Here is a 25904-nt window from a genome sequence, read left to right as displayed (position 1 = left end):
CAAGTCTTAGTGGTAGAAGAGGAAGAGATGCTCTGTGGGATAGCTGCCCAGAGTGCACTGCTCCGAATACTGCTGCAAGTGTCACAAGTGTGAACATGCTATTGCTCAGGTAGCTGACAGTGTGAGAACACAACAGCGGTTTCCCTTCAGTGCTCTCTGAGCGGCACTGTAAGTCTGCCAGTGTAGACATACCCTGAGTCTCCAGGCAAGGTTGAGCAATTCCCCTGGTGTGGCCTCATGCAGGTGAGTCATTGAATTGTAGCTCCCTTGCTGGACAATGGCTGTTGATGGATTGTTTGACACCCCGCCTGGGTGGTTACTTTCCTTGTTGTTGCCTCTGGGGACCTAATATCTGGCTGAATCCCCAACTTACAGTATGTTTTAGTGACAGCCATACCACACAATTCTCATAACTTCATATGCATTAATGAAATACATAAATGGATAGAGAAATGACTTTCAGCAGATCATAACCTTTCCCTTGATACCTGACAAGGCATGCTTTATCTGTAAGATCATGATTATATAAAAATGAGGAATATGGGGGTTACAGGATGCTCCCCCAAGGTATTGAATGTCACAGTGTGGTGCACTGATAATATGCAAGAAACTGTGACAGTCACTGAGCTCTCAGCAATGTTTTTTGTACAGCTGTGAATATTTGTACTGGTGCCAGTTAAGCTGAGAGAGAGAATGCCAACTAGTGGAATACAATATAGAAAAGAATGTGTTTTATATATTGCTTGCCATATTCTGGCACATTAAGGCACTTTACTGTGTAAATGCTGAGATGGATAAAATACATATATGGCAATGATTATAAGCAAATGTGTCACCCACTGTGTCCACATAGTGCTGTGGACATCATTAGAATTTCTGTTGAAAAAGGGACTATTGGCAAGGATAAGTAAAGGTGTTCCCTCGTAGCATGCTATTAAAGTTTATTAATTTTTGTAGCCAGGGTAGGGAAATAGTTACATGGGGCCTCTAAATGGTTTCTTAGAGCTATCGAGGAAGGGGGAGGGGAGGAAAAAAGGCCAGGGTGGGGTGTAGAAGATCTTCCTGAATTCATGGAGATGCCAGGTTTTCTCCAATATGTTCTCTGCAGGCTAAAAGTAAGATTTGAAAAAAATCTTGCTAAGATCTAACAATACATGAAGAAATGAGGAGATCCTTTTTGTAAGTACTGCTTTATGCAGAGTAGAACTATAATATTGAGAAATGATTTCACACCGTGCAAAAGTACGAGATTCAGCCCTTAAGCCGCAGGTATCTCCAATAATCATGGCCTGATCTTTTCCCACTCCTTTTCCCCTAACACTTTCTTTCTATACCGATTTTGTGCTTCTGTCCTTCCCCCATCCTCCACCCCGCCCCATTATCTTTTGTTGCTATTGTTTTCTGTTTTTATTATTTTCATTACAATTTGTTTGAATGCCGTTAGTCAAAACTTTCAGAAGTGCCCACTAATTCTGGCTACCTCAATTTTTGTGTGCCCAGTTTGACACAACGATGTCAGTGTTCAAGTCAGTGGGATTCATGGATGCCCAACAATTCTGAAAATCAGGCCTTAGTCATTGCAAGTTCGATACCCAGCATTTAGTGGATGCTTCTGAAAATTTGCATCAGAATAGCTAGAGATAACAAAGCTCAGGTAGAGGTCTTAATGATTCCAGAGCTTGGGGTTGTTTAGTTCCTGGAATTTGGCTGAGGTCCCTTTCTTGTCAGTAGCATATTGTAATAAAGTATACTTAATATATACTATTTAGATCTCCAGAAAACATATAGGATACATTAAATTGTTCTATAGATACAGTATTTCATTACGTAATGGAGAATAATTTACAATGCGGTGATGTTTCATTCAGTGCAGGAGGAGATAAATCTAAATACAGTTGCACCACTATGGCGCGCGCGCGCGCTCTCTCTCTCTCTCACACACACACTCACACACACACACACTCACACACACACACTCTCTTTCTCTCTCTCTCTCACTTCTCCCCTGATTCCGCACATGACAAACCCAATGACATTGAAACAAATGCCACTATACTAGTCAAAGTCTGCTGGTAACTACAGTAATGTACCTACTAGAGTGCTGGCTAATTCACTAGCAATTTTGAGAAATAGGATAGAGATTAACATTGTGTAGGCTATAATGATTACATTGAGTCTGACTCCACACCTTTGGTGGGACTTACTTGAATATATGATGTACGTACAGTAGTTACTTCAGAGGTTAGTGTGATACTCTTTCAATCACAATTGCATTCAAGAGAATTATATGGAAACTTGAATGTATTTTAAACAATGATGTGTGAATGTATCTTGAACTTAGTATTTTAGGATGTGACTCTTCAGAATATATAAATACAAATTATGAGCCTTAACCCTGCAAACTCTTAATACTAGGTGAAATTCATCCCTGGGCAGATGGCCAGCAGAATGTCTGTGCCTCTAAATCCTATACTGATGCATAGGCCTGATGCTGGATTTGTGCATGTTGATGAATTTCATCCTTATGTGAATAGACTTCACTTGTGTGACTAGCCCTGTGGGTATGTTCCCTGTCTTTCTACAGTTTAATGCTCAGTTTACTGCCAAGTTAGCAAAGGCTTAGCAAAAAATACAACAGGTTAAATGGCCAATTTAAGTACCTTTGTTTTACCTGCAAAATGTTTCACTTTGCTTCAATATCAATAACACTGAAGTAAATGAGAGAACATAGAAAACATTTGACAGTTAAAAATATTTAACAAAAGAGAAAGTTGTGGTTTGTAGTTTCAATTGGAATAATGTTATCGGCTATGTAAAGTAAACTGACTTTTAAAACAATGGGATAATAATTTCCTTTCTGCCCTATGCACTAGTGGATTTTATTTTCTCTCTCTCTCTCTCTCAAATGAATGTAATACTATAAAAATGGAAGGCCTGAAACGGGTATAACATGGACAGTGATAATGCAAGCATCTCACTCTACCCTGCTTATGGACTTATAGCTTAAGCAAGTAGAATCACCTCTGGGAATGAGAGACTACTTCAATTTTCTATCTATACATGTTTGATATTTGACTTCTCCAGTATGATTGTGAATGAAGGTGCCAGTTGTAGTGGTGGTTTGTGTGAGGTCATTTTGCATGTTTTGTTTGTGATTCAAATTTTCTTCCCTGGATCCAGTTCTTTTTGTAACTGAAGTGAAATGTTAACGTGTCTCTTCACTTTCTTTTCCTTTGAGCTTGTGCTGCGTTCTTAGAAATTGTCTACAAAGGAGGAGCATTGAATCAGTTTCCACTTTGCTTAAATTGTAGAGTCTGCACATATCTCTTCTAAACTTTATTATGCCATAGCTGACTAAACATTTTATTCAAATAACTTGCCTTTAAAAACAAAAAAAAGAGAAGAGTTCATTTTCAAACTTTGTTCTTTAACTTTGTAGAAACAGATTTAGACAGGCTCATCTAGTCTGTTGATCGTTATTTAGCAAGCCTTCCCTCCCTGGCATCAGGGAATAAACTAAGGTATGTCTATACTATGAAATTAGGTCAATATAATAGAAGTCGATTTTTAGAAATTGTTTTTATACAGTCAATTGCGTATGTCCACACTAAGCGCATTAAATTAGTGGAGTGCGTCCTCACTACCGTGGCTAGCATTGACTTATGGAGTGGTGCACTATGGGTAGCTATCCCACAGTCTTCGCCGCCCATTGGAATTCTGGGTGAAGTTCCCAATGCCTGATAAGGCAAAAACATTGTCATGGGGGGTTTTGGGTACATGTCATCAGTTGCCCCTCCCTCCGTGAAAGCAACGGCAGACAATCGTTTTGCGCTTTTTTCCCATGTGGATGCCATACTGCTTTCAGCAGACGGTGCAGTAGGACTGTTAACCATCGTCAACCACCGTGTCCGCTGCAACTCTGCTCTGCTGCTATTGTCTCAGTAGCGAATTTCTCCGTGTTGTCTGTCATGGGCTCCCGGGTACGTGTGTTCTTTGTCGAGAAATGTGCCCCGTGCTAACCATTGTCTCCACCTCTTCCACTGCAACTCTGCTCTCATGAATCCACTTTGCAGGTCCTCTCGTGTGCACTATCCTCCTCCTCCTCCGCATCATCATCTTCCTCGTCCCCAAAATCCTCATCCCTGTTGCATGAGACTCCCCCCTTGCAGGTGTCCATGGACAGGGGTGGGGTAGTGGTAGGGGCCCCCCTAGAATTGCATGCAGCTCATCATAGAAGCGGCATGTCTGGGGCTCTGACCCGGAGTGGCCGTTTGCCTCTTTGGTTTTTTGGTAGGCTTGCCTGAGCTCCTTAATTTTCACGCAGCACTGCTGCGGGTCCCTGTTATGGCCTCTGTCCATCATGCCCTTGGAGATTTTTTCAAATATTTTGGCATTTCTTCTTTTGGAATGGAGTTCTGATAGCACGGATTTGTCTCCCCATACAGCGATCAGATCCAGTACCTCCCGTTTGGTCCATGCTGGAGCTCTTTTGCGATTCTGGGACTGCATGGTCACCTCTGCTGATGAGTTTGCCACGCTGGCCAAACAGGAAATGAAATTCAAAAGTTCCCGGTGCTTTTCCTGTGTACCTGGCTAGTGCATCTGAGTTGAAAGTGCTGTCCAGAGCGGTCACAGTGGAGCACTCTGGGATAGCTCCCAGAGGCCAATACCATCGAATTGCATCCACACTAGCCCAAATTCGACCCGGCGATGTCTATTTCAGTGCTAATCCCCTCATCGGGGAGGAGAACAGAAATTGATTTTAAGAGCCCTTTAAGTGGACAAAAATGGCTTCATCGTGTGGACGGGTGCAGGGTTAAATCGATCTAACGCTGCTAAATTCGACCTAAACTCGTAGCGTAGACCAGGGCCTACACACTGAAAGCTATCAGCAACATCTCTAGTCAATCTACTTACTTTATTCTGACTCTCAGCAGATGACCGAAAGAAGAATTGGAGAAAGAGAGTTTTCAGTTCATCTGCCATTTTGTATGCATGTATTAGAATGGCAGAAAATTAAATACCCTAAAGATGCAGGAAAGTGGCTTGAACTTTAAAAATTCCAACCATTTCATCTTGGACTTTCACTCTTGCTTTAATTATCTTAGAGATTTTATGGTAGTATTTCCCAGCAGAATTAAATTCTCTGATCACGTCCACATAAATGACAAAGACAGCAATTCTACCTGCAGTCTTTTATGGGTGATTATAGGGAAAATAGTCTCATAATTTAGATTAAGAGATTTAGGAATTTAGGACCAGATTTTCAATCCTTTATTTACATTGGTGAGGAATTATTCATTCAAGTAGCCCAGTGGCTTCAGATGAGTAATTTCTTACCAGTGTGTGTAAGGGGTTCATCAACTGTCCCCAACTAATTTATGACCAAAAAGAAATTATAAAATGTAATCACCCAATTACTGAGCTGTCATAGTATGGGGTCTGGTGTAAGAACATGAATGGGACAGAATAGAATTCCACACTCATCCTCTTACCCAACATATTAGATCTTACACATTGATTAGTCCTGCTGATTTCAATGGGACTGAGCTTGATACTGTTTGTATGATTGCACCTTATAGTGTAGTAATTTGGGACCAGATTCTGAAGCCCTTACACTGAGTAGTACATTACTTCACAGTTTGGGCCCCTTTGTTTGTGTGGGGCTATTTACAGAATAAAATGCTAATGGTAGCAGTGTCAGAATCTGATCCGAACTGGGTCCAGAGACTTTGGTAACTGATTCTTTTATAAAAAGAAAAGGAGTACTTGTGGCACCTTAGAGACTAACCAGTTTATTTGAGCATGAGCTTTCGTGAGCTACAACTCACTTCATCGGATGCATAGCATATCGTGGAAACTGCAGAAGACATTATATACACACAGAGACCATGAAACAAAACTTCCTCCCACCTCACTCCCCCGCTGGCAACAGCTTATCTAAAGTGATCCTCAAGTAGAGCAATTTCCAGCACAAATCCAGGTTTTCTCACCCTTTCTCCCCCGCCCCCCCCCCCCCCACACACACACATACAAATTCACTCTCCTGCTGGCAACAGCCCATCCCCCTTTGAAACCCCTCTTTATAATGCGCATGATAATCAAGGTGGGTCACCTCCAGCACTAATCCAGGTTTTCTCACCCCCCCCCCCACACACACCCCTTTTCCAAAAACCACACACACAAACTCATTCTCCTGCTGGCAACAGTTCATCTTACAATGTGCACAGCAATAATCCAAGTTTAACCAGAGCGTCTTGGGGGGGGTTTTGCAGGAAAAAAAAAAAAAAAAAAAAAAACCAAGGGGAGACAGGCTACCTTGCATAATGACTTAGCCACTCCCAGTCTCTATTCAAGCCCAAATTAATAGTATCCAATTTGCAAATGAATTCCAATTCAGCAGTTTCTCGCTGGAGTCTGGATTTGAAGTTTTTTTGCTTTAAGATAGCGACCCTCATGTCTGTGATTGCGTGACCAGAGAGATTGAAGTGTTCTCCGACTGGTTTATGAATGTTATAATTCTTGACATCTGATTTGTGTCCATTTATTCTTTTACGTAGAGACTGTCCAGTTTGACCAATGTACATGGCAGAGGGGCATTGCTGGCACATGATGGCATATATCACATTGGTGGATGTGCAGGTGAACGAGCCTCTGATAGTGTGGCTGATGTTGTTAGGCCCTGTGATGGTGTCCCCTGAATAGATATGTGGGCACAGTTGGCAACGGGCTTTGTTGCAAGGATAGGTTCCTGGGCTAGTGGTTCTGTTGTGTGGTATGTGGTTGTTGGTGAGTATTCGCTTCAGGTTGGGGGGCTGTCTGTAGGCAAGGACTGGCCAACAATTTCCATCCCACCATCAACCTCAGCCTGGTCCAGTCCACACAAGAGATCCACTTCCTGGACACTACAGTGCTAATAAACGATGGTCACATCAACACCACCCTATACCGGAAACCTACTGACCGCTATTCCTACCTACATGCCTCCAGCTTTCACCCTGACCACACCACACGATCCATCGTCTACAGCCAAGCTCTGCGATACAACCGCATTTGCTCCAACCCCTCAGACAGAGACAAACACCTACAAGATCTCTATCAAGCATTCTTACAACTACAATACCCACCTGCGGAAGTGAAGAAACAGATTGATAGAGCCAGAAGAGTTCCCAGAAGTCACCTACTACAGGACAGGCCTAACAAAGAAAATAACAGAACGCCACTAGCCGTCACCTTCAGCCCCCAACTAAAACCCCTCCAACGCATTATTAAGGATCTACAACCTATCCTGAAGGATGACCCAACACTCTCACAAATCTTGGGAGAAAGGCCAGTCCTTGCCTACAGACAGCCCCCCAACCTGAAGCGAATACTCACCAACAACCACATACCACACAACAGAACCACTAGCCCAGGAACCTATCCTTGCAACAAAGCCCGTTGCCAACTGTGCCCACATATCTATTCAGGGGACACCATCACAGGGCCTAACAACATCAGCCACACTATCAGAGGCTCGTTCACCTGCACATCCACCAATGTGATATATGCCATCATGTGCCAGCAATGCCCCTCTGCCATGTACATTGGTCAAACTGGACAGTCTCTACGTAAAAGAATAAATGGACACAAATCAGATGTCAAGAATTATAACATTCATAAACCAGTCGGAGAACACTTCAATCTCTCTGGTCACGCAATCACAGACATGAGGGTCGCTATCTTAAAGCAAAAAAACTTCAAATCCAGACTCCAGCGAGAAACTGCTGAATTGGAATTCATTTGCAAATTGGATACTATTAATTTGGGCTTGAATAGAGACTGGGAGTGGCTAAGTCATTATGCAAGGTAGCCTGTCTCCCCTTGTTTTTTTTTTTTTTTTTTTTTTTTTTCCTGCAAAACCCCCCCCAAGACGCTCTGGTTAAACTTGGATTATTGCTGTGCACATTGTAAGATGAGCTGTTGCCAGCAGGAGAATGAGTTTGTGTGTGTGGTTTTTGGAAAAGGGGTGTGTGTGTGTGGGGGGGGTGAGAAAACCTGGATTAGTGCTGGAGGTGACCCACCTTGATTATCATGCGCATTATAAAGAGGGGTTTCAAAGGGGGATGGGCTGTTGCCAGCAGGAGAGTGAATTTGTATGTGTGTGTGTGGGGGGGGGGGGGGGGGGAGAAAGGGTGAGAAAACCTGGATTTGTGCTGGAAATGGCTCTACTTGAGGATCACTTTAGATAAGCTGTTGCCAGCGGGGGAGTGAGGTGGGAGGAAGTTTTGTTTCATGGTCTCTGTGTGTATATAATGTCTTCTGCAGTTTCCACGATATGCTATGCATCCGATGAAGTGAGCTGTAGCTCACGAAAGCTCATGCTCAAATAAACTGGTTAGTCTCTAAGGTGCCACAAGTACTCCTTTTCTTTTTACGAATACAGACTAACACGGCTGTTACTCTGAAACCTGATTCTTTTATGTATTGAAAAAATAAATTATATTAATAGACATGTTAAAAACTTTAAAACATTGCATAAAATTAACTATTTTCCCTACAGTGCTGGAAACCCAAATGGATTAGCACTGTGGTAGCATGGAAAAACTATTGATTAAAACTGGCCATTAATAAAAGTGAACTCTTGAAAAGAGATTAGACTAATGACAAGTCTATTTTCACTATTCAAGCTGAGTGAAGTGAAAAAAGAAAACAAAGAGTGTACATTACATGGTGAAAAAAGTACATTAAATTTAAAAAATGGGTGGGGGAAGGTTTAATCATCTGAATTGCTTCAATAATAAAGATAAAATTGCTTTGAAAATATGGGAACAAGTTTGCAAATATAGATATTCATACCTAACTCAAGAGCTCACAAATTCCCAATTATTAGGTACCTGTCTAATATGTGCATGCATAAGTTAAACATTTGAGAATGTGAATCTCTAACTTTGAAGGTCTGGTAATGTGTTCTTGTATAAATTCCCAGGCTGTTTATGAACATTCAGCATTTTCATCCATAAGTTAGGTGCACACAAAATGGATTTATGTGGTTTTTCTCAGTTAACTTTAAAAATAACACACATGATTCATATCTTGACAATTACGGCACCACAAGCAGGTGTGGTGGAGAGGAAGGAGCATTTTCTGGCTTGCTGGGGAAAGGGGTATATCACTTTAAGGGTGGGGAGGCCAGAAAGGCACAAAGGCTGCTACAAAAGAAAAGTGGGTCAGCATTGCAATGCTGACTCATACCCCAGGGACCAGAAGGGCAGGGGAGTTGATAAAGGGCAAGCCTGGTAGGAGAAGCCCCTTTTCCCCGGGCCAGGCAGAGCAGCACCCAGCCTCAGAAGTGGCAAAATACCAGGTTTGGTCAGGACCTGCTGTGGGCATTTCGCTAGTTGCTCCTTTCTTTGGGGGCTGAGAAGGAATTTTTCCTTCACCGCCAGATTGGCCAAGATGGAGTGGGTGAGGGGTCACCTTCCCCACACCTTCGGGAAGAGTAGGTGAGTAAGGAAGAGTTTTAGTCTATGATGTCACAACTCATTCTGTAAGTGTGGGGCGGATGTCCAGCACAGGCACTCTGTAGGGAAGGGACACAGTGACCAGATAAATGGCCTGTTAAAGGAGTGGAACAGGGGTGGGAGGGGTGGTTCAGAGTGCCTGTGACTAGTGCAGCACGGAGCCTACCGGCCCCGTTCCTTTATAGCCCACCTTAACCCTCATTTGCGGTGGGGGGATGGTAAGGTCCCAGCAATGCTGGGGACCAATGGAAAAAGAGGGGGCTGGCCGAAGCCCCCAGGTAGATATTGAAATCATAGAATCATAGAATATCAGGGTTGGAAGGGACCCCAGAAGGTCATCTAGTCCAACCCCCTGCTCGAAGCAGGACCAATTCCCAGTTAAATCATCCCAGCCAGGGCTTTGTCAAGCCTGACCTTAAAAACCTCTAAGGAAGGAGATTCTACCACCTCCCTAGGTAACGCATTCCAGTGTTTCACCACCCTCTTAGTGAAAAAGTTTTTCCTAATATCCAATCTAAACCTCCCCCATTGCAACTTGAGACCATTACTCCTCGTTCTGTCATCTGCTACCATTGAGAACAGTCTAGAGCCATCCTCTTTGGAACCCCCTTTCAGGTAGTTGAAAGCAGCTATCAAATCCCCCCTCATTCTTCTCTTCTGCAGACTAAACAATCCCAGCTCCCTCAGCCTCTCCTCATAAGTCATGTGCTCTAGACCCCTAATCATTTTTGTTGCCCTTCGCTGGACTCTCTCCAATTTATCCACATCCTTCTTGTAGTGTGGGGCCCAAAACTGGACACAGTACTCCAGATGAGGCCTCACCAGTGTCGAATAGAGGGGAACGATCACGTCCCTCGATCTGCTCGCTATGCCCCTACTTATACATCCCAAAATGCCATTGGCCTTCTTGGCAACAAGGGCACACTGCTGACTCATATCCAGCTTCTCGTCCACTGTCACCCCTAGGTCCTTTTCCGCAGAACTGCTGCCTAGCCATTCGGTCCCTAGTCTGTAGCGGTGCATTGGATTCTTCCGTCCTAAGTGCAGGACCCTGCACTTATCCTTATTGAACCTCATCAGATTTCTTTTGGCCCAATCCTCCAATTTGTCTAGGTCCTTCTGTATCCTATCCCTCCCCTCCAGCGTATCTACCACTCCTCCCAGTTTAGTATCATCCGCAAATTTGCTGAGAGTGCAATCCACAGCATCCTCCAGATCATTTATGAAGATATTGAACAAAACCGGCCCCAGGACCGACCCCTGGGGCACTCCACTTGACACCGGCTGCCAACTAGACATGGAGCCATTGATCACTACCCGTTGAGCCCGACAATCTAGCCAGCTTTCTACCCACCTTATAGTGCATTCATCCATCCCATACTTCCTTAACTTGCTGACAAGAATACTGTGGGAGACCGTGTCAAAAGCTTTGCTAAAGTCAAGAAACAATACATCCACTGCTTTCCCTTCATCCACAGAACCAGTAATCTCATCATAAAAGGCGATTAGATTAGTCAGGCATGACCTTCCCTTGGTGAATCCATGCTGACTGTTCCTGATCACTTTCCTCTCATGTAAGTGCTTCAGGATTGATTCTTTGAGGACCTGCTCCATGATTTTTCCAGGGACTGAGGTGAGGCTGACTGAATGATCATGGAGTTACCTGCACTGTACAATTTTATCTGCCAAGTAGTCCCAGACATGTAATAATAAAGTTGCAGCCTGATTAAACCATATCCAGGATCTCCTGTTCTTCTTCCAGTATACCTGGACAATGTCCTGTAGGATACAGTATGTGTTTGATAGGCCAGATGCTGTTATAACAAATAGTGAACTACACACATTTTCTCTAATACTTTTGATATAATATTTATTGTGAATATATATAATGGTGTAACAGCATGAAAATGAAGATGATTTTTTAAAAAATAAACAGGAAGATGACAATACACATACAGAGGCCTTTCAAGGAGAAGGGAAAAGCAGTAAATTTAAAAGAATTCACTGTAAATATGTCTATAGTGTGGTATCCTGTGCCTAGGTTATAACTTATAAATCAAGGTATATAGTGAGTAAAACAATTCTAAAATGTCACTTCAGTGTAATAGGTCTAGGCAATAGTGCTTGGAACTTCCGGAGCTTATATCGTTCATATTCCTAAAAAATCAGTGCTATAAAGTGTTATAAAGTGTTTGTTGTTCAGTGTTATAAAGCTATCGCTGTCAAAAATCTGCATTGCTGCATGTTGTTTAGGCAATGGTTGTATTTTCCTTTCTTGGTTTGGATTCTGTACCGCTTACTCGCATTAAGTAGTACCTCACTCCACCGTAACCCACTGATTAATCATAATTGAGGGTGCCAGATTCTGTCCTCTCCCCTCCCCCTAGTTTAAAAACAAATTTTCCTGTGTGTTTCCCAAGTCCCATCTTTCTTCTTTCTAGTATGGGCAGAATGCCATTGCCAGACTTTTCACACATACAAGGAACTGCAACCATTATCTCCCCAATCCTCATATAATTTTACTAGCTCCCCATTCATTTGAGGATTTAGTTCAATATTGTCCTACCTTATTTTTAAACCCCTCTGTGGATGTGCTCTCGCCTCATCCTCTGGTCCTAGTTAGGATTATTACTTAGTACTTGTTTAGCACTAACAACAAATACTTCTCTCCACTACCCTCCCAGTTTCTTCTGTTCATCTACAGTAGCTGTAGTGTATGTCAAGATTATGATTTTATCCTCTCTGTACTACATCTTTACATTTCTAAGGCAGTCTGCCTGGATGCAGAGGCAGTTGCCATTTTGTGAGGCAGAGTTAATGCATCTTTTACAGAGGGGTCACTCTCTCCGCTCTTTTATTTCATTTGTTCCGTTTGGGGTTTTCTTTATTTTAATCTAAGGACTTGATCTTGCAAACGGCTGAGCACTCTGGCCTTGAATCCATCAAAGCACTTAAGCACATTTAGCCTGCTCTGCTGGATCACGGCCAGAATACTGAGCACTGTGAGGGATCAAACCCTCACACTGATAGCCTATGATTGTGGTTTGGCCATGTCTTCACCAGGAAAACAGTTCTTATATTGAATTAGCTAACTTGAGCTAACTAATGTGAGGTAAAATTCTAGCAAAGACGAGGCAGGTTTTAGTTTTCACATGAGTTAGCAGGTTGAGTTAAATACTCAGTGAGGCATAAATAACACTAGCAATGTTCTCCTCTATGTCATTTCATGCATTTTTGCTATTCTTGATGTGAGAGCCTTCTGCACGGCAGATAATCAACTTGGAATATCCTTCTTATACCTATCTGCCTCAGCAACTCTCCATCTCTCTTCACTTCACTTCTCATCTCAAAGCATATTTCTTTTTCACTTAAGTGTCTTTTGATTTATTTCTCAGGCTCATGTCTTTTGACGGTACTAAGTAAACAATAAGAATAATATAATTTAAGTCTGTGAAGTTTTTTGGGATGAAATTTGAGTCTGACCCTGCAGTCCTTGCACGCTTGCCTGAGGAATGTACGACTGGCCTTAAAAATTATATAAGGCCTACTACATTATGTTAAGTGCAAGAACTTGCACATGGAAGGCTGCTTCATCCATAACATTGCAGTATTCCCTAATTGTTCAGCACAGTTCTTAATAGGCAACTTAGTCAATCTACTTTAAAAAGCACTTTAATTTCACTGAGAGTAGCCATTATTCTTGTTAAATGGTTTCTAGTTTAAAATACTTTTAGATGATTGTTCACATCATTATTTTTCATTATCCAAGCAATTTCTTTCATCGAAAAGTCATTCAAATTTAGGTTCACTATAAAGCTTTTTTTAAAATGCTGACATGAATACTTGATAAAATGACATTTAAGATTAAAGAAAAACATTCTGAGCATTTGAAAGAGAGGAAATCAATCGAAAACCAGTTGAAAACAAACAACAAATGAAAAACAACATGTTGAAATACAAGGTGAGTGAGGTAATACCTTTTATTGGACCAGCTTCTGTTGGTGAAAGAGACAAACTATTGAGCTACACAGAGCTCATAGAATCATAGAACTGGAAGGGACCTCGAGAGGTCATCTAGACCTCTCCCCTGTACTTAAGGCAGGCTAAGTATTATCATCTTCATGTGTGATGAAATACAGTATTGTTGAACTGGAAGCTGCTGTACCTGATGGGTATAAATAATGTATTTTCCTCATAAGGCATTGCAAGGCTTAATTAATGGTTGAAAAGCACTGTGAAATCCTCAGGCAAAAGGTGCCATGTAAGTGCAAAGTATTACTATTAACAATAATAATAATCTAAGAGATCATGAGTAATGTCTGTGAGTATTACCCATTGCAATCAATGGGAATTAAACCAGTGTCAACACAAGTTTGAGTCTTTACAGAATATGACATGGGGATCAGTTTAAGTTACACACAAATATGGCTGCATTTGTCTGGATAAACTGGTATTCATTAGTACATTTTGCTTCCAGCAGTATCTTTTTCTTTATAAAATGAAGGGTTGCATGAAAGGAACACCATATCTGTTTTTTTTTTCAATAACACAAAGTCCTTTCTCATTTGTAAATTTTCCTTGTAAAGAAATAATATTTTGAAGCGCCTGACTAATTTAATTCCCATGTGCATCTATTTAGTTGCAGATTTTAACCTTCTGATATGACACAACAGTCATCATTTTGCCTAGCACAAATGCATTATGATTTGTGAGAAAATGTTTCAAAAATGATATTTTTTCCATTTGTATTTCTGCCCATCATGGGATATTTTTCTTATGTTCTGTAGGTTTTCAAAAATCAAACAGCTTTTGACATGACAAAACATCTTTCATCTCACATTTGCGGAATGTAGTATAGAAATTTAGTTGCAAAAATATCCTTAGTAGTCATTTCTTGATTGACTCAATTATGAAATCTCATCTTGTGCATCCTGAGTGGGTGAGTTGTGGGGGTCTTTTCTTTTGTAGATAGTACCTGCAATTATAAATGCTGAATTTAGTGAGCACTTGTTTGTCAATTCTCTCATTAATTTATTTATTTACTTTCCCCAAAGCATTCTTTACAAAGGTAGTAGTTTTTGAACAGAGACCAGACAGTCAGTGATTTTTTTAGATCAGAGTGCATGTTTTTGTATCTCATATTGCTTGCCTCTTTGTGCAACCACCAAGCTTTCTTGCATAATTTTCTTGACAAATTGCTTACTCATTAATATTTCAGTCCCAATCTTATCAACCCATAGAACCTGTATGCCCCAGGCAGGGAAATACAGTTCCTTCTGGAAGAACATTCTGATCTTTTCTTTAAACACATTGTAAGAACCTATGACAGATAAATAGGGCTGGTACTGTTCAAACTAAAGATGGCTTCTTTTTACATATGTGATCGTACATTTATTAACTGGGAGATACTGTACCTCGGCGGCAGCAGTAGCATCTCTGCTGCTGACGTTTACATGTTCTGTGCTGCTTCTACTCTGAAGCCTGTTAGATTAATGGATTCTAAAATAAAATCCATAGAGAAATGTTTGTCTTTATTTTTTGATTGGTTGTTGAAATACACATAGTCCTAGTAAATGCTCTGTTCATTCACAGATTTTCATTATTTCCACAATAGATATGGACAAAAGAGCAATGTTGGAGCGGGGTTAAAGTTAGGAAGTTGAGATCGAAGATGCATTAGCGCTAGTGCTGAGGTTTGGCTCAATGATGAGATTTTGGTTCAAAATGGCAGCAAGTGCAGGAGATCAATTGATATGAGAATTCTATCATTTTGAATGGTACAATTGTCCCATTGGTCTACAGTTGGGCTTAAATCTGACAATGAATGGGTATTCTAATGAAGTTTTGACTGCATCCCAATTGGAACCAGGGAATAGATCCTTTCCTGTTTTAAATCCCAATAGGAGCCAAAACTGAAGGGGCAGGTCCAAATTCCAGGATTTGAATTTCCCACTTGAAATTCAGATAGAACATTTCAGTTTTGGTTAAACTCTTACTTCTAAGAATTGTATATTATGAAAATAATATTGGCATGCGTGTCGTTAAAGCCCAGGTGTGTAGGATCGTGGGGCAGAGCCAGCTGTGAGTTAATTAATTCCCCATCATTGTAGAAAACACAGCCAATTGAGTGAGTTGGGAGGCTATTGGGAGAGAGTAGGAGCTAACAGAAAATCAGGGGGCATTTCTCCAGGTTCCTGGGAGACTTGATGAATACGTGCAAAGCTGCATCTCTACTTTGTCCCAGCTGAATTAAGCTGCACTTTAGGATTGTTTGGGGACAGGGTGAGACCCGTCCCAGGGTATCCAGGGTTGTGCAGCACCTCACCACTACGTGCCCTGAATCCTCTGAATCCTCTGAGTGTTCCTCTGCAGTGCTTGTTCCCTATTCCATTGAGCATTTACAAAACTCCTAGATCCACTATTCCCAAAGGACTAGTACACACCAGCTGCAAGAGTCAACTCAGGATCATCTCTTTGGTTAACACCATAGCACTTAGATATATTTAGAGTGAAAACAAGGATACGTGTATTATCAAAGAACAGAGATTCAAGTGCTAGTAAGAATATTGGAAACAAATGGTTACATATAAAACAAAATTGTAGCATGGTTTCTAGTGACTAGACTAAACTAAAAAGATATCCCCTGTCCAAAGAAGCTTATCTCATTCAAAATTCTCTCCAGCATTTTCAGCCAAGTCTGGCTGAGACCCTTCTTTCATGAATCAAATTCTCTGTCTGTTTACTTCCTAGGTGAAGGATGCCAGAATTACCTCTTTGTCCCCCAAATATACCAGAACAGACCTTTGATCTGCACATCAAGATAGGGCTCCTCCTTACACCCCACTGTTTTTCTTTTCTTTTTTTTCCCCTCTGAAGTTTTCACAATATTTCATTAGCATTTGGTTCAGATTTGGGAGTGGAGTCCTATTTTGAACCATACAATACGTAATTAATATAGAAACAGACGAATAAGTAAACATTTTGTGCCTAAAAGAAAAACTGTTTTTCACTTTTCCTGGTGACCAATTCCTAAACACAGACTTTAACATAATTTTCTATATATATACCAGGAATGACCAAACTTACTGACCCTCCAAGCCACATATGACAAACTTCAGAAGTTTGAAAGCCAGGGCACGCCCGCTGGGGCTCGGAGCTTCAGCCCTGCTCCTGCTGAAGCCCTGAGCCTCAGTAGGTGCGCCTTGCGGGGCTGAAGCCCTGAAATCCCCCTCCCCGCGAAGCAGAAGCTCCTACCCCACTGCAAGGCAGAAGCCCTGAGTTCCCCTCCCCCAAGTCTGGTAGGCAGAGAATGAAGGACGTGGGGGCCTCCATGTGCCACACTTGAACTGTAAAATAGCTGCATGCAGCTCAAGAGCCATGGTTTGGCCACCCCTGATATGTACAAAACTCCTTACGCATCTGTACATGCTTTCTGCAGTGATATTGATGACCAGAATGACACTGGTTTTTATTTGAGACCTCACATGACACTCACTTTGGTGAATTAGCATGTACATACCAGACCCAGGGGATTCCTGTAACTCATCTGCATCCCTTAAGGCCTTTGCCACTTTGCATCAAGAGGTCTCTAAGTCACACTGGGCTCGAATATTTTTTACGTTTCAGATTTTGTGGTAAAATGCACTACCCAGGTATATGAATTTTATTCAGGCAGGTGAATCCTTCGTGGACTAAGCCTCCATAGACCTACCTGTCACAGTACCCCTGATTTGGAAAAAGACCTCGGTGTAATTGAAAAATAATGTTTTGCACAGATAGGAAATGTTGTATTAATGTATTTTCAATAAATGGGTCAAAGGTGTTAATGTAATTCCATCACCGGCCAACATTAATCATTATTAAACAGGGCTTGGGGTCTGCTATAGAGATACTTCACCCTGCTTAGTATCATGGTGAACACATCATTAAACTTCCTTTTAACTTTTTTTATTAAAAATAAAGAAAAGAAGGGAAAAACAGTTAAAACATTTGAAAAGTAAAGTATTAAATAAGGCTTTGACTTTAACAACATCCCTTGTTCCCGTTCCCCATAGCTGGAGAGAGATTTTACAAGCAAAACCCCATTGTTTGACAGTCTCTAAGATGGTATGAATGATGGCAATAACTGTCCTTTTGGGGAAAAGAGACGTTAGTTGAGATGGACTAGAGCTGTTACTCTCGTTGTAAAAATCCGATCCCATTTTATACCATGCAGTGTTTGGGATTCAGCTGGAGCTGGTAGCTGTTGATGTTATCTGGGTCTCACTTTCTGCTCTGGTCTGATCAGGGCATCTCTCAGAATTAGGATGATGAAGGCTCCAGGTCTCAGGAGATTGGTGGGGGTGGCCGGCATGATGGCAAAGCTTCCTTCAGTTGTCTCTGTCTGTTCTTTGCTGTTTCCTCATCCAAAGTGTCTTTCTTTAAGGACCCAAAAAAGTAGTGATGGGTGGAATAGCACATCCCCTAATTATTTTGTCCACCAATGAGGCCTTGTATCCAACACATCAATTTTGGTTCATTGATTTTCAGTTCCACAACATCTGTTTTTACCAAGCATGATTTTAACGTAGTCCTTGAACCATAGCTGTAGCTTTTGTTTAGACTAATTTCACCTTTCTGTCTCATACCTTTTCCCATCAACATTTGTTATTACAAGTTTTATGATATGATTTATGAACTTTCACATACTTTTTACAGTTGAGCTCACATTTAGAGTAAATTTGTAAGCCTAATTATCACAATAGAACTAAGACTCAACATATTTGCAAGGCTAAGATAGGCTTTATGGGGCATTTATGATACCTCTGTCCTCCTCTTGTTGTCCTCCTCCCCTGTCCATTATAAAATTAATAATGTAATAAGAATTTTTTAAAAATTTGATTATATCTCTCTCCCTAATTCTTTTCTTCTTAGGTCTCAATCCTGCAAATTGATGCATGAGGGAAAATCCCTATGCCTGAATAGAGTCCCATTGACATATCATCTTATAAGATGTGGCCTTAAATTGTAAACTCTGTAGAGTCTGGGAGTATGTCTTTTTTTGTGTTTTTTACAGAGCCTAGCAGCATGGGTTCTGATTCTGATATCTTAAATGCTACTGAAATAGAAATAATAATTAATAATAATGATTGTTATTAATATTTATGTAGATAGTTCCAAACATGCAGAATGATTTTCCATAAAGTAAAATATAGTGTTAAAGCTTTGAAGATTTTACAGTCTAATAATACAGTATTCTACATTAATTATCCAGCACTCTGCAGAATTGCTAATTTGTGCTATAGTATTTTGGACCATTACTGTGGAATTCACAGGCACCAACTTTCCAAAATACCAGGGTGTTCTTGACCCCCAGCACTATCCCAGGCCCCGCCCCCACTCCACCCCTTCCCCTAAGACCCCACCCCCACCCTACCTCTTTCTGCCCCTGGTCCACCCCCACCCCACCTCTTCCTGCCTGAGGGTGCCGCATCTTTGCTCCTCCCTCTGAGCCTCCTGCATGCCGCAAAACAGCTGTTCACGGTAAATGGAAGTCGCTGGGATTGGAGGGAGGTGATAGAGGGGCTGCCGGTGGGTGCTCAGCTCTTATCATTTTTTCCCCATGGGTGCTCCAGCCCTGGACCGCCCACGGAGTCGGCACCTATGGTGGAATTCAGCAGTGCTTTTTTATTTACTCTCCATCTATTGTCCCTTGTATTTTTAATGCCCACCTAAACTTGTGTTTAACTACCGGCTTCCGACAAAGTCAATTTTTTTTCTATTGTTTTTCTTCAGTTAAAGCTAGGTAGGCGGTCATGTGACTTTGTTACATCTATTAAAAATGACATATTTAAGCAGGGAAAATTAATGAAATATACCATCTAATTCCTAAATAAAGTAAATTAATTTTTGCCTATATAAATGCTTCACAATGTAAACTTACTCTTTGTGCTTAACAAATACCTCAGGATAACATAGCTGAATTTCAGATGTTGAGAAAATGTGCTTGAAAAAATACTATTTTTGCAGGTAGACTTTATGGCCACTTCAGCTGCATATTTCCTAGATAACAGTTCAGATCTGAAGAACATTTCATTAAAGAAAGCAAACTAGATAGAGTTTGGATTAAGGGTGGTGAAGAGAATAATAATAAGGTACTGCTCCCCCTGCAGATAAGGAATGAAGGGCTAGCCTTGTTCAGGATGCGTCTCTTGAAAGAGGGATGTATCAAAAGCAGGACACAGGAGATGTATTTGAGAATGTGTAGGAACCATTTATGAATCATCTTGTTGGATCTGAGATGAGTGTGTGAGAATATGTAATACTATTATGTATGTTGAGAATATATCTATATAGTAAAGATTTAACATTAAAATACGCACTTCACTTTCAACCATTTCTGAGTTTTGGGTTTGGTATTTCTGATATTCAGATAATTCAGAACCAGATGTTTTTTACGTAAATCACGTAGGTGTTCTTGAAAGTCCCCATCTAAAGCTTCAAACTTGGAATGTAGCCAGTCTTCAATGAAGAACAGTCTCTATTTAGTTCAGGGAAAAATTCAAGGAATAATTTCCATTTTAAGCAAAGGAAAATTGCTTACTGTGCATGTGGAGTAAGAGATTTTCCTTAACAGTTTAGCCTATTTAAGAGACCATCTAAGCCAGTTTCAGCATTAATGCTCTACTCTTCTGAATCTGTGCATTCTCTCCATCTATTTCAAATATTGCATCAGGAGGGGACCTGAAGATTTTGGGCCTTTCTGCTGGGGCCTAAATTTTTAAATTTCACAGACTATAGGGCTTGGTGCCTTTATTCTATTACATTGGGTGCTAAAATATGCACAATTTGAATTTGTGGCCATCTGCTGGTTGACTTCTGATGCCATTTGAAAGGTGATAGTTTCTATCTGTGCCCCTCTAGCCCTCTGTTTTAAATTTGACATTCTCTGAATGGTACAGTACAACAAATTAGATGTGACTGTAGTTTAATGAACACAAATTCCAGTGTACAGGCACTCCACTTTCCCAGCTGCTAAAACGTACATTATTTAGCTCATGTAATTCATTTAGAACCAAACTGTGTCAATATTTGAAATGTAGATTTAATGCAACTAGAGTTATAACAGAATTATAGAGCTTGTGGACCTTTTGAGCACACCGGAAATGAATTTGAATTCACCTGAAACATGTGAGAAGCTATTGAGAACTTTCAGGTTTCAGAGTAGCAGTCGTGTTAGTCTGTATCTGCAAAAAGAACAGGAGTACTTGTGGCACCTTCAAGACTAACAGATTTATTAGAGCATAAGCTTTCATGGGCTACAGCCCACTTCATCGGATGCATAGAATGCAACATATAGTAAGAAGATATATATATATACACACATACAGATAAGTTGGAAGTTGCCATATAAACTGTGAGAGGCTAATTAGTTAAGATGAGCTATTATCAGCAGGAGAAAAAAACTTTTGAGAAATTGAGAAATGTTATCTATTTAAATTAATGTGCTTTAATTTATGAATAAACCAGAACACCTAAATGATGTGAATAACTGGTGCACTGTAGCTGTTCTAGGTATGCTTGGTGGATAGCATCAGGAACGAAATAATGGAACCTGCAGTACAAGCCAATATGATATGAAGAGGACACTGGAATTGTCATCAGTTATAGCATCCTACCTGAAATTTATATATAGAGTTTGCACTTCTTACTTTAACATTTTAATATACAACTATTGGTGCCCATGCAGTGCTCTTGCAGAAAAATGTTCTGTTCTCCCAGGAGATGCTGCACCATAGGGTTTGACCTCACATGGTGCAACTTTCTTGTAGTTGAGAAGGATGGTGGTGGAGGAAAGCGTGCTTGAGATACATGGGCCGCTTTCTCTGTGCCACTCAATGTTGATGTGTGTAAAACAGGACATAAAAATACTAAACTTTGCTAAGGAATTAGACAACTGGATTAGTTACAAGAGATGGTTTGATTATTAACTTTTATTCCAAACTTTAAACAGTTATTACACAGACCAATAAGGAGAAATATGATGGTTAATAACCTTATCCAAGAAAACATTTCAATATTGCAAGCCTCCAAATGTTTCCAGTGGTATCGTCATGATTAATGAGGCACTATTAGAAAACAGACAACAAACCAGCCTACGGCATCTTGTTTTGGTTACAGAAACTGCAAAAAGGGGGTTTTGTGTATGTTCCTTACAATTTATGGCTGAAAGACTATACATAGGCTGTTAAGTAGATGAACTCTGAGTACATGAAAAAATTAAAAGTCTTTTAAAAAAATCATTTTAGCCTGCCTTCTTCCCAAGATTTTAATACAAAATTTTGAAAGGCCACGGGAAATGTTAGATGTCCTCAGCAGGATCTGAGGATGCTCACCACCTGATAAGATTGAAGCCTAAGTGTGTGCATGAGATACAACCTATTTCAAAAGTCTTTGTTGTATAACAAATTCGATGTTTGTGGTAGGACTGCAGGCCTGTTTTGGAGTTTAACAAGATGTCTGTGTTCTAAACCCAGGGTTTAGTTTGGTAGAGCATTCAAACGCAAATATTATGGCACTAGAAACCACTTCCATGGTGTCCTATTGTAACCAGTGGGGAAAAAGTACAGACATGGTCATGGCTAAAACAGTGATAGTTGCTGCTGTATGCCTGCACAGTTTTCAAAACTAAAATGCAGGGCTTTGCTAAATTGCTAAGCAGACTGGTAAATGTCCAATTTTAGCAACCTAGCATATGTTATAATTTTTGTTTTAGCATATGTTGTGTTAGTGGAACTCCCCTCCCCACACATAATGTACACAAAAGCTGTCAGATCACAAGATGGTGGCAGTCCAACTTTTCTAATATTTTCCATGGCACTTCAGAATTTTTCATTAATTAAATATTCTTGGATGGGAGGCAGGATAAAAGAGCTTTAAAGATTTTTGCTTTAAAACCTTTCATGTACTCAGCGCTTATATACTTACTAGCTCATCTGTATTCCTGTAGCCACAAGTTGTAAGACAAGTCATACAGGGTGTGAGGTCAAAGGGAGCTGTAAGGGACTGGGGCGTTGGTGATCTGACCAAGTGGTCACAGCTGGGCTGGTGTCTACAAGCCATGGATGGCCACAAGGCACTAGTCAGCCAGCAGGGATAAGAATAATCATTAGAGCTGGGACTGATAAACAAGAGTCACAATCTGACTGAGTGAGATGGGGTGGACAAGGCCTTGCGGCCCTCTGCTGGAGGCCTTGTGGCCCTGCCAGACCCCACCCCAGAACAGGGCAGTAGAGCAGTCCTCCAAGCTGCCTAGAGTTGCTGTGTGGGAAGCAGCCAATCAGGACCTAGGAGGTCAGTATAAGAAGAACGGCAGGAACAAAGCAAGTTCAGTTCCTTGCTAGAGCTGGAAGAGCATGGATGGTGTGTGGCGGGCTGTAGGAGCTGCAGGACCTCGGGCTAGGTAGTGCTGCCAGAAGCCAGGGAGAGCAAGAAGGATCCCTGATCTGGTTATGGGGACTCCATCAGGACAAAGCTCTGAGGTAAGGGTGAAGATGGCACAGGGCCATGGGGAAGTAGCCCAGGGAATTAGGGCAGCAGCATGACTTAGTAGCTGTCCCTATGTTCCTTTATCTATCTATCTACAGGGTCTCTGGGCTGGGACCCAGAATAGTGGGTGGGCGGGCCTGGGTCCCCCCCAACACCCGATTAGCCACAGTGGGGTAGTGGCCTGGAGATTGAGGCACCATCAGAGGGGGGAACTGAAATGCAGCAGCCCATCTGGAGAGTTGTGGCAGGAAAGGCCCTAAGAGGTAGAAAACATTGCCTCCAGGGAAGGAGCCATGGGGCACAGCCCTACTCTGGAACAGGGACAAACTGAGAGACACATTGCAGAGGGCACTGAGAAAGAGGCCCCTGTTGGACTTGTACCCCGAAAGGGGTTTGCTTTGCTTTTATCTCACTGACAGACACTGTATGACTTGGCCGGAGGCCCACCACAAAGAGGTAGAGAGAGAGTACAGGCACACGCACTCAGCCAGGGGGTGCTCGCGAGAGGTGAGTGCAACCCTGTTACACTGGGGTTGGAGACTGGAGATTAGAGGTAGTACCAGCCTGAAATCAGGAGTCAGTGTCAGAGTCAGGCCGGGGTTGGAGACTGAAGATCAGAAAGCAAAACATGGTCTGGAGTCGCAGTAGGCCAGAAGTCTGTTTGATTGCCCAGATAACTTCTGGGGCACCCTCTAGGGTTAAATAGTGTGCATGGGCCAATCAGAGGGCCGCAGGGTGCTGTCACTCTGGACTGTTTAGACGGTACTTCCTGCAGTGCCTAATTTCCACAGTGCTCCTTGGATGTGGCTCTGCATGGCCTCCCAGTGGGAGTGTCAGCTGTCCCAGGCTTTGCAGACCTGTGTTCTAGTCTCACAGGTCCTTACAGCAGCTGAAGATGCTCACTGCTTTTAGATATTAAATGGGTAGGTAGCAGGTGATCATAAGACCTAGCACATTTAATTCACTAGTAGGTGCTATGCTTCTAAACAGGACTGTTATCTGTTCTCCTTAGTATCAGTGGTGTGGAAGGCAGAGACCATGCCGACTCGCACACAGTTTCCACACACTTTTATTTAATTTTGGACAGCCAATTTCCCAATCTGTTCTTCCTGCCACCTCTTTTTTTTTTAAGTGTCCTGCCTATCTGGGCACCCAACATAATGAGAAGGCGTGAGTCTTTTTTTTTTAATAATAATATCAAGCTTTTCTAACATGGGTTCTGAGGAGTAGGGGCATGCATAGGTTGACCACATTTGTTGGCTGGAAATAAGAGAAAACCACATGGAAAAATAAGGGACAAGCCTTTAGGGACATTTTAGGGAAACATAATTCCCCTTCGTATATTATGTATTTTTCTTCTAGTGTACATTTCTACTGCCCTCTAGTATACAATGCAATAATCATAATTTAATGTTTAAAATGGTCAAGGGATGTCCCTTAAAATAAGTGATCACCTTAAAGGGAAAAATCAGTGAAATAAGTCGGTCCCTTAAAATAAAGGATGGGGGTCACCTTAGGTGACATGGTTAATACAACTGCATCTGTACTATGCTGTCTCAAACCCTGCTGTACTAAAGTGTGAGAATCTGGGTTGTGACCTGAAAACGTGTCTCTACAGTGTGACAATATGATCCACTCAGCCCACCAAATTGTGCATTGGACATACTCCAAAATCCCAGTTGTGGTATTATATTCTGCCTACCTAAATTCTCCTAGTAGTTGGGTTCCTGCCTGTGGTATACTTCTGCTGTGTTCTGTTTAAAGCCCAACATGTTCCAGTATGGGAATGGTTGTTTTTCAATGATGGATGGAGCATGACTCCTTTATATGCAAGTCTAGATTGTGCCTTGTTTGGTATGAGTATGAAGGGGCGTGGAAAGGGGAGAGGATACAATGAGCATCTTCCCCTTGATTTTTAAAAGAGGGGCTAGGTACAGTCTTGGTGTTTGTGCTCCTAGGTCTTGATCCAAAGCCTCTGTCCATTGACTTCATTGGGTTTTCGATCAGGTCCCTTATGTGCAAGGACCCAAGGGGTCTAGTTTCAACAGCAGTATTAGAAACCTCAGCATGGGGGGCAGGATGTGAGAACAGGCCCATGGTCTTGACCTCCCTCCTTCCACATCAGCCAGAAGAGCTGGTCTAGCCACAGGTGTGGTGGGCTCGTGAAGGCATGAAGCATCTGATGTAACAGGATTAGCAAATTTTGTTGCTGCTTACATTTCTGCAGTGCTCCTACAATGCCACTGGGAGCTACTACTATGGCAGCATGCCTCCACATAGCCCATCCTATCATGAACTCTGTGTCAAAACCACAGTTAAGCCTAGAATTTGTAATCCATTAAGTAAGTCATTATTATTCAACATCTTACTTTTTAATTTTTTCACCTACAAGACTGCTGTTGTTTTGCTTGCCATGGTTGTTAGTTGACAAACAGTCTTTTGCTGTCCCTAAAGCATTGACCCTTATTTCCCATGTGGTTTCCCTTATTTCCAGCCAACAAATATGGTCAACCTATGTGTGCCCCTATTCCTCAGAACCCATGTTAGAAAAGCTTGAAATTATTAAAAAAAAAAAAAAAAAAAAAAAAAAAAAAAAAAAAAAAGAGAGAGAGAGAGACTCACTCCTTCTCACTATATTCGGTGCCCAGATAGTCAAGGACACTTCGAAAAGGAGGTGGGAAGGGGAATTGAGGTATTGTCAACTTACTGCAGTATCTACAGAAATTCGCTCTGAACTTCTGCTGAATCCTGAGCACTGTGAATATGTAGCTAGAAAAAGGAAAACTAGATATTTAAACTATATTTTTCCCGAACTCTACCTAGAATGCTACTAGAAATAACAGTCTATTGATTACAATTGAAAACAATTAATTA

General features: G+C 41.5%; 1 protein-coding gene across 5 annotated transcripts in view; it reads left to right on the top strand.

The window, feature by feature from the left end:
• FARS2 (phenylalanyl-tRNA synthetase 2, mitochondrial) overlaps nucleotides 1-25904 on the top strand; it is a 371424-nt gene that overhangs the window by 45862 nt on the left and 299658 nt on the right. Inside the window, exon 1 of one of the 5 annotated variants that reach the window (XM_043540163.1) lies at nucleotides 22909-23023. The exons of the other annotated variants lie outside the window; for them this stretch is intronic. Within the exon in view, the coding sequence (XP_043396098.1) occupies nucleotides 22994-23023 (30 nt within the window). The 5' untranslated portion in view covers nucleotides 22909-22993. Of the gene's footprint in view, nucleotides 1-22908; nucleotides 23024-25904 lie in introns of those variants that run through there. 5 annotated transcript variants of the gene reach the window in all.

Source organism: Chelonia mydas, chromosome 2 (assembly GCF_015237465.2).
Source record: "Chelonia mydas isolate rCheMyd1 chromosome 2, rCheMyd1.pri.v2, whole genome shotgun sequence".
NCBI lineage: Eukaryota > Metazoa > Chordata > Testudines > Cheloniidae > Chelonia > Chelonia mydas.
Note: the sequence above shows the minus strand (reverse complement) of the source record. Positions and strands in the feature narration are given on the sequence as shown.